This window comes from Plasmodium reichenowi, chromosome 10 (genome assembly GCF_001601855.1).
Source record: "Plasmodium reichenowi strain SY57 chromosome 10, whole genome shotgun sequence".
NCBI lineage: Eukaryota > Apicomplexa > Aconoidasida > Haemosporida > Plasmodiidae > Plasmodium > Plasmodium reichenowi.
In genome coordinates this window covers 130,680-141,441 of record NC_033655.1, presented here as the reverse complement: position 1 = coordinate 141,441, position 10,762 = coordinate 130,680, and the positions used below count along the sequence as shown (strand labels likewise).

General features: G+C 20.0%; 1 protein-coding gene across 1 annotated transcript; it reads left to right on the top strand.

The window, feature by feature from the left end:
- Window positions 1-1,030: 1,030 nt before the first annotated feature.
- PRSY57_1003600 (putative membrane protein) lies at window positions 1,031-10,467 on the top strand (the record flags this gene model as incomplete). Its single annotated transcript, XM_012907626.2, has 2 exons — window positions 1,031-3,335; window positions 3,689-10,467. The coding sequence occupies 2 exons, from the start codon at window positions 1,031-1,033 to the stop codon at window positions 10,465-10,467; spliced, it is 9,084 nt and encodes a 3,027-aa protein (XP_012763080.2).
- Between the last annotated feature and the right edge of the window lie 295 nt (window positions 10,468-10,762).

Genomic DNA, 10,762 nt, shown 5'->3' with positions numbered 1-10,762 from the left:
ACATGGTCTTTTTTTTTTTTTTTTTTCTTTTTTTGAAAGGTGATACAAATCAGGTTTTTATTATAGAAAAAAATAAAAATATAAATATTATATATATATATATATATATATATATATATATTATATATGTTTTATATGTACATAAAATATATCATATATATATATATATAAAATATTATATTTACTTTAAATCACATATGTGTATTTTTTTATATAAGAATATTTAATATATGTGTAATATTAAGTGAATACAAAATAAAAAATAAAAAAATAATAAAATAAAAAGTATAATAAAATAATTTAATATGAAATAAAAACAAAAATACATATATAATAATTTAAACGTTAGAATAGTTTTACTAAGTATATATATATATATATATATAATAAATATATATGTATTGATAAAATTAACAAGTTGAAAAAAAAAAAAAAAAAAAAAAAAAAAAAATATTACATATATATATAATATAATATAATAAAAAATAATATAATATAATATAATATAATATAATATAAAAAAATTTAATATAATATAATATAATATAATATAATATAATATAATATAATATAATATAATATAATATAATATAATATATATTATATTATTGATTTACATACTACTATTATGTTTAAAAAATTTCTCATAACTTGAATATAATTATAGTTTAAATAATTATTTACAAATAATATTATATGAACAATATAACATAAGTATTGTTAATATATATATATATATTTATATATATATTTGCCTTTCATTTTTGTTTCGATTTTTCTATCAGATAGCCATTTGATTTTATTTTTATTTTAAAATTATATTGATTTTATTTTATTTTATTATACTTTTGTTTCACATAAGGAATATATTATTTGTATTTTTCTAATATTAAATATAAAAAAGAAATAGTGATAGTTTACCTTTATATGTTATATTTCATTATATATATATATATATATTTTTTTTTTTTTTTTTTTTTTTTTTTTTTTTTTTTTTTTTTTTTGTATTATTTAAAAATATGAAATAAGGATGAATGAAGATTTAAAATTAGGGTCTGTGGTGTGGCCTAATTTTTCTTCTCCTTTTAGTTTATCATGTTATGCTGTAAACGAAGGTTGTAGTACGTTAGCTGCAGGTAGTTATGAGGGTAGTATTATTTTATTTAGGATTGATGAGAATAAGGTCGAGTATGTTGATAATAAAAGGAAAGGTAAGACGGGAGAAGGGTATGTGAAAAAGGATGAATATGATGATAAGAGTGATAATAAAATAAGTGAAAGTTTTAGTAGTAGTACTAATCATATGGTTGATGAGACCTATGATAAAAAAAATAAGAAAGAGGAATTATTAAGTGTGGATGATGATAAGATGAGTGTTGATATTAATAATAATGATGAAAATATGAATTCTGAGAAAAAAGAAAGTAACAACATTAATAATAATAATAATGAAAATAATGAAAATAATGAAAATAATCACAATAGTAAAAATAATATAAATAATATAAATAATATAAATAATATAAATAATATAAATAATTGTATGAATAATTTGAGTAGTAATAATTTGAAGAGAGATAATTCTAAAAAATTTCCTAAACAAAATCGAAAACGCTTTAGTAACAGAATTAATTTATTACCTTATAATATTTTATTAAATAATAGTAATAATACATGCAATAATAGTATTGTACAATTATGTTATGGTTTAACATGTTGTGCTTTAATCGAATGTGTATCGAAAGAAATATTGATATCATTACATGTAGATAATATGATATACTTCTGGTCAATTGATGAAGGTAGATGTTTTAAGGTTTTAAAGAACTTTGATTTTTTGATTTATAACTTAAGAATATTACCAGATAGAAGATTTCTATTAATTAGTGGAGAGAAAAAAGTTTTAGTCGTAGATATATGGGCTAATTCAGACAAGGAAATTATAGCACAACTAAATATTGGCTCAAATCAGAATACACAGAATGAATATAATAAGAGCGAGAAAAGCAAAATTGTAAATGATTCCAAAGAAGAAGAAGATTATTATATTGGTGATATTGATGATAAGTATTATTCATCGTCTTACGGATCGGATGATAATAATATGTACAATATGAATAGTATGTATGATTATTTAAATAATAATATGTCATCTGATCCTCAAGAAAATAATATATATATTAATAGTAAAAATAAAAATTATGGATATAATAGGTTGGATCGAGATAAAGATAAAGACAAAGATAGAGATAAAGAGAAATATAAAGATATAAATAATAATATTCAGGACGAGACCATGAACATAAAGAATATGTTTGGAGTTTCCAATCGATATATAAATGACAACAATAATAATAAAAGTCAAAATTATAGACGAAGAAATAATATTCATACACGTGATTTAAAACTATGTTCTATAGCTACAGGAGTTGTTCCATACTTAAAAGAAGATAATCAAAGATCCGTTATACAATGTTTTAAATTATTAAAACGTAAATTATTTAGTATCGATGATAAAAAGGAAAAGGATATGAATAATAAAAATATCAAGAAGAGTTATGAGAAATTATATGAAGATCTATTCATAAACAATAACAACAGCAATAATGATACCAGTAATTATAATAATAATAATAATAATAATAATAATAGTAATAATATATTTAATGATGAATATTTAAAATTAAAAGATAAAGAAGTTAATGATCGTTTAAATAATTTATTTTATTGCCCAGTTTTAATTTGTGCTTCATTAAATAACGGAGATATTATATGTTGGGATTTAACCGATTTTTTAAATTATTATAAATGTAAATGTCGTTTTGTTATTAGAACCGAAAAAACAGAATTAGAATTATATAATGAAATGATAGAAGATATATCAGAAAATTGTATATACGATGAATTAATAAAAACACGTATTAGTTCAACTAATGATATTAATTTAAAAGATAATGATAAAAATATTAAAGGTAAAGAAGATATATATAAAAAATATATGGGTATATATAATATAGATCCTATACATATAGCTAATTTAAATGAATTCGAAAAAAAAACATTAGAAATAGCTAGCAATGGATATTCTAGTCAAATAGCTATAATAGATAATTATATTATTTTATTACAAAAAACCAGGTTAATTATTTATGAAAGGAAATGTCTATCATCTTCAAATAATTTATCTGATCCCTCATCAAATATGTCTTCTTATTTCGTCCCCTTGATGGATTTATTTTGTCCTGATTATGAAGAAACACGAAAGAGAACATCTCATAATACTCACTGGGTGGGAATCCAGGTCGTTCGTCGACCTATATGGAAGTTTTCATCAGGTAAAATATAAAATGAATATATGAATATATGATCATATGAATATATGATCATATGGATATATAACCATATGAATATATAACCATATGAATATATAACCATATGAATATATAACCATATGAATATATAACCATATGTATATATAACCATATGTATATATAACCATATGTATATATAACCATATGAATATAATTATACATATTATTGTTGAAAACACCATTTTATAAGCAATAATTAACATAAACATAGATAATCTTTTTATTTTATTTTTTTTTTTTTTTTTTTAATTTTTTTTTATTTTTTTTTTTTTTATTTTATTTTATTTTTTATTATTTTTTTTTTATTTTTATGTTAGGTATTTTCCAAATGATGGGGTTTAAAAAAAAGTCATACAACGTTATGCAGAAATTATCAAAGAATGTGTGTGGTTCAATTATTGCTTGGACAAATGAAGGAAGTTTCTATGCATACAGCTTACCATTAAAATTTTCGAGTCTGTTTTTATCGTTTCAGTCCAATATAAAATCCTTCTTTTTGAAAAAGGTCTCAAAAGATTTGTTAGGTTCCTTTAATAGTGCTGTTCCTTTGATTATTTATCGAGAGAATGTTAGGAAAAGTGATGAGGACATAAAAGATACTACTGTAGATTTTATGAATAATAAAAATTTTGAGATTAAAATAAGTGAGAGTGCTGATATGAGTGTATATAGTAGCAAGATGTATTCTTCTGAATGTATAAAAAGGTTGAGTAACTCGAATGAAGAACTAATGGATAATACAAGTAAAAAAAAAAGAAATATCGAAAAAACAAAAGGTAAAAAGGGTGACAATATTATAAATTTAATTTGTAATGATGAAAAGAAGAATGTTCTTTTTGATGATTATAAAAATTATGAGTACAATCATATTGAGAAGCATTCAAAATGTAAAGAAGATTTTTTCTTTTTTTTTGTAAATAAGAATTATAAACGTAGAATAATAGTATATGAATATTTATACAATATATGGTACAAGACGTCTAAAATAGAAAAGGTATGGTTGTTACCTAAAAAGAAGAATGTAGAACATGTAATTCATATGATGAAAAGTAAGAATGGTGATAATATGACTAGAACATATGATAATATAAAAGATTATGATGATAAGAATTATATGGATAAGGAAAAATATATAAATCAAAATATAAATACATTTGATTTAAATAAAAAGAACAATAATAATAATAATAATAATAATAAAACCTTTGGTGATATAAAAAAGAGTGAAGGTAATATTTGCTCTTATGTTATAGCATATTATAATTTAAATATATATATTATTATAAGTTATACAAACGGATGTGTTATTAGCACATTAATTAATTCTTATAATAATAAGTTGAATAAAGAAAAGGTTATTCATAATTTATATATTCCTAAAACGTTGTATAATAAATATCGTAGAAATATGTTCATTACTACACTATATTATGAAAATAATTTTTTAATAGGTGGTACAAACCATGGGGATATTCTTATATGGAAATTAATAAATTTTGATTTAGTAAAGATTTTAAAAAATTATCATTTGTCTTATGTATGTAGTATACATAAAGTTGTAAAAGAAAATTATATTTCTAATAATTTAAAAAACAAAAAGAATATATTAGATAGTACTGTTGTTATAAATAATAAAAAAAAGAAAAAAGACGAACAAGATAGAGATAAAAAGAAAGAAGAGGATTTAGAAGAAATCGTTAAAGAAGATATGAGTAATTTTAAATTAATGGAAGAAGATCATTGGGTTTTAACTTGTGATAGTAGTAATAATATAATTTTATTAAATTTGAATCCTATATATTATGATAAAAATCGATCAAATTGTTTTTATCAAAATGATCCATATAAAATATGCATAACAAGAGATGAAGAAATCGAAAAATATAAGAATAGCAAAAATAGTTATTTTAAAAATAAAGAAAACGAAGAAAAAAAAAAAAAAAAAAAAAAAAGAGAAGAAAAAAAACAAATTATTTATTATTATGTACATAGTTTATTAAGAAGGTCAACTGGTATGTGGAAGGAAAATAAAAATATATATAATTTGTTGAAAATATTAAAATATAAAAAAAATTTAGGAATGAAAATATTACGCAACAAATACTATGATCATTATTATCATGATATGTTTGTTGCGGAGAAGGAAATGCACCTTTGTTCTTTGAAAAATTATGGAAACGAACAAAAATATTCTTTTCACATATATAAAAATTTATATAAAAGTGTTAGTAAGATAAAAGGAATACAAAAGGGTAGAATAAATACAAAAAAAAAAAATACAATGTATGATGATAATTTTGATGACGATAAAGATAAAAATGAAAGTAATGGTAATTTTGTTGATAAGGATAAAAATGAAAGTAATGGTAATTTTATTGATAAGGATAATGGGAATAACCAACATGATCATGATCATCATCATCATCATCATAAAAATGAAGAAGAAGAAGAAAGTATTAGTGATAATAATAATAGTCATATTAAATATACGAGAAAGAAAAAAAAAAGAATAGACTCATATATTTATAATAAAGAATATTATATTATACAAAAAGAAAAAGAATTAAAAAATATGACAGGTATCTGTTTCCATTGTACATGTAGAAAATTAGAAAAAAAAAATGAAATAAATTACAAATTAATAAATAATATATATATAAACACATATTCTTCTTTGTTGTATATAATATTGTTAAATAATTATGTATTCATATATAATTATAATACTGGTCAATTTATACGATCTATATATGATTCAGAATTTATGCAGATAACAAATTTTTCATATGATCAATGTTACCTAAAATTAGGTGTAAATATAACACATTTAAATATTTTGAATAGAGTTAAAATAAAAGATGTGAGTAAACATGAGAATTATGATATAATCGATGAGGAATATACTATACATGATGATGAAGACGATAATTATTATGATTATAATTATGATGGTAAATTATCACAAGGTAATTATAAATATAATCATGTGGATGACGTAGATAATAATAATTTAAAGTATCCTCAAAATGATTACATTTTTAGTAAGAATAAAGGTAGTAATATGAATTATTTAGCACCATCATTATCATCATCATATATGTTATCATCTTATATGTCATCATCATATATGTCATCAGCTTCATCATATTCGTCATCTTTTTCCTCTACTTATTCTCCTTCAATTTGTTCTCCCTCCATTTTAAATAGTTCTATAGAAAATGTTGGGAAAATGAAAGTATCATTTGACCTATTATACAAAGATAATATAAATGAAGAAAAGAATTTAAAGGGTAAAAAAGAGGTAGGATTAAAACGTGAGAATAATATGTATAGATATAATTTTGAGAATAATTGCATTTATAGATATATAGTAAAAACCCAAATTCCTATAATAAGTTTTGTATTATTTCGAGATAGTAATTTATCAAAGAAATGTTTACCCTTAACAAAATTATTATATCATTTTTTTATGCCTAAAAATTGTATACAAGTATGTAAAGAGTTATTTCCATTTTTAATTAATTTTCCGTCGATACCATTTTCTTTATGTATTCATGGGAAGGAATCTACCTTTAGTTTTGTTATACCTATGTCTACTCAGATATATTATTTTTCTAGGATGCATTCCATGAAATGTAAAAAGAATGATATTGACGTATATATAACTATGGGTAGTAAGCAAAAAGAAAGGTATATATTATCTGAGAAAAGAAAAAAAGAAAAATTTTTTTATGATTCTTTAAATTTAGAATATGATTCTGCATATAATAAGAATTTCAAAAAAAAATATTTCCTTAGCGATATATTAAAAAAAAAGTACATTTATTTGGATGTGAAGATGGGATGTTTGAAGAAAAAAAGTCTTAAGAATTTTAGAGAATTCTCAAAGTATAAAAATTTGACCAAGCAAGGAAGTGTACATAACAATTTGTGTAATTCTTATATTGAACGAGATAGAGCAAAAGAAAAGAAAGGGAAAATGGGGAAAGCACTTGATGATGATAATAATAATAATAATAATAATAATAATGATAATATAAAAAAAAGTAAAATAAAATGTAATGACGCAGGTGATTATAAAGAAGGTATGCATGACTTGAATAAATATGAAGATGATGATAAAAGAGAATCCCATATATCAGTACACAATAATGCATATAATTGTATGTATTATAATAATAACATGGGTAATAAAAAAAGAAGTAAAAGTAATTATAATAATAATGATGATGATAAAAATAATAATAAGGAGAAGAATAATGCATGTATTGATATGATTACTAATAAAGATAAAGAAATTATAAAATGTGATGAAAAAAATGTAGAAACAGAAGAATATACAAATAGACGTAATTATCATATTTTACATTATAATTATTATAAAGATGTTAGAGTAAACAGAAGAAACTCGAACATTTCTCCCAAATGGGTTTTAAAATATTTAGATGATGATTTATCAAATTATTCATCTGATAAATCGAGTATATGTTTATATATAAAAAAAGGAAATAATAATAATAATAATAAAAATAATAGACATAGTAGGGGAAAGAATATGAAAAAGGATGATAAAAGGAAAAAAAGTAATGTACACTTGAATAAAATGAATAGTAAGGTAGAATCTAACACATGTGATGATAATTCATTTATTAATAATATTAGATTTGCAAAATTGAAAGTAGAAAGACGTAAGAAATGTAAAAGGAATGTACATAAGAATAAGGAATTTTTTTTTTGTAACAACAGTATTGAAATATATTGTAATAGTGTGTATATAAAAACATTATATAGCTGTTTCATTTTAAGATTTCTAGAATTATGGAGGAGGTGGTATAAAATAAAATATAATGAAGAAGTTATAAATAATTTTAATGAGTATATTATAGATAATTTACCCGATGGAATAGATATAAATTTATTTTTGTTAAGTTATATATCTATGTATCCATATGATAAAAGTATAAGATTAGAATTACAAAATTTTATGTATAGAAAAATACGAAATATGAGTGATAAATTATTAGATAAATATACAAAGGCATCTACTGAGATATTAAGAATAAATAATAAGAAGAAAAGAATAATAGAAAAGAATATCGATGAAATATCTTTATATGATACTAGTGGAACTTATATTATATCTATAATAATACCAAAGGTAGGATGTTTATATTTATATCCATTTATATATGCTGATGAGATATGCTTAACATTATTATTATTATTATTATTAGTAAAATCTGAATATTTAAGAAGTTGTAAAACATTTTATACGAATGCTAGTATGATAACTTTAATAATACATCATATATGTTATTATATATTTGTAGATACAAAATATTTTTTAGAAAAGAATATAAAATTTAATAAATTTAAATTATTTCATTTTATACATTTATTATCATTAAGTTTTTCCATAACATGGGATTTGCATATATTAATACAAAAAGGGATATTTACGAATAATATGAAGAATGTATCTAATGTTACATTTAATTTATGTTTAAAAAAGGATGATTTTATATTTAATGAAAGATTAATTAATGAAAATTATTATAAAACCTTAAAGGATTATTATGTACATGCAGAAATAAATATTGATAAAAGTGATAGTAAAATGATAAATAATTCTTTAACCGAAATAAATTTGAAAAATTATTTGGACGATTATTTGGAATATATAAATAAAATAAGTGACATAGAATTGGAAAAAATGGAAGCTAATCAATCTAATAATAATAATATAAACAACATGAACAGTAATAATAATATAAGCAACATGAACAGTAATAATAATATAAACAACATGAACAGTAATAATAATATAAACAACATGAACAGTAATAATAGTAATAATAATAATATTATAAATTCTTTTGATAATATCTTTTCATATATTAGTAATGAAGAAAAATATAATATACGTAATAAATCATATGAATTATTAAGGATAACGAGTTTTATGGATTCAAATAGTAATAATAGTAGTGGTTATATATCGAGATTTAATAAAAAATATTCTTTGATAGATAAGAAAAATAAGAATGTAGATAATAATGATAATATTAAACGTGATACCTCTTATATTACATTTTATGATAAGAATAATAATAAATTAGATAAATATAATATATATGGACATATTAATAAACATTATGAGAATAGTAATAATAATATGAACTATAATAATAAATATGATATTCTTGATAATAAACATGATTATATAACGAATCCTTATGAAGACAAAAAGAATAAAAAAAAACATTTTTTTTCAAAACATTATAATAATGATAATATAAAAGATAATGATACTAATATGGAGAATGATAATATATGTCGAATTAATGAACATAATTATATAAATATATGTCATTTTATATTAAATATATTTGAATTATATACCTTATCATTAAATAATATTAGCTTTTTAAAAATATTAATAAATATAGGAAGATTAGAACCATTTTTATTTTTAAAAACATTACATTATATATCTGGGAATATACATAAAAAAGTATCGTCAATTAATAAAATATTATTTCTATTGATTATTTTAATAAAAAATTATAAATGTATATTTATATGGTATATGAATATAATTATTGATATACTATTAAATTCATTGGATCCTTCAAATAATGTCCGAATATTATGTTTAAAATTATCAACAAGTCTCATATATACACTAGTCAAATATTATAATATATGTTCATTTAATAAGTTTACACAAAAACTAGCTGTTGTAAATAATATAAACAAATGTATATATCTATATGATTTAAAAAGTGCAAAAAAATTGAAGATCTTCCAAGGACATAAAAAATATATAGATTGTATAAAATTTAATACAAACGGAACAGCTCTAGCTTCCTATTCTAAATTAGATTTATCTTTTAAGTTATGGAATTGTACAAACGTAGGATTATTTAGTGGTTTCTTAAAAATTCAGTCCAAATGTACGCGTGATATACAACTATCCAAAATTAAATCAAGTTATCTTTACCTCTCAGATAGTTATATTGATATTACATATAAAAAAAAAAATGAATGGATATTAAAAAGGGAGGACAACGCTATATATCTTATATACATATGATACATACATAAATATTTATATTTTACCAAATGATGAAAAAATTATGTTCTATCTATATATGTCAACATATAAAAAATTATATTTTTATTTTGTGTTACATAATGTTTATTTTTTTATTTCTTATATTCACCTTTATCATACATTCCTAATCGTTTTATCTAGACATATCTCGCACATTAAAAAAAATATATATATATATATATATATATATAATATATATATATTTATATATATTTATATCATTGTGTATTTTTTTTTTTTTTTTTTTTTTTTTTTTTTTTTTTTTTTTTTTTTT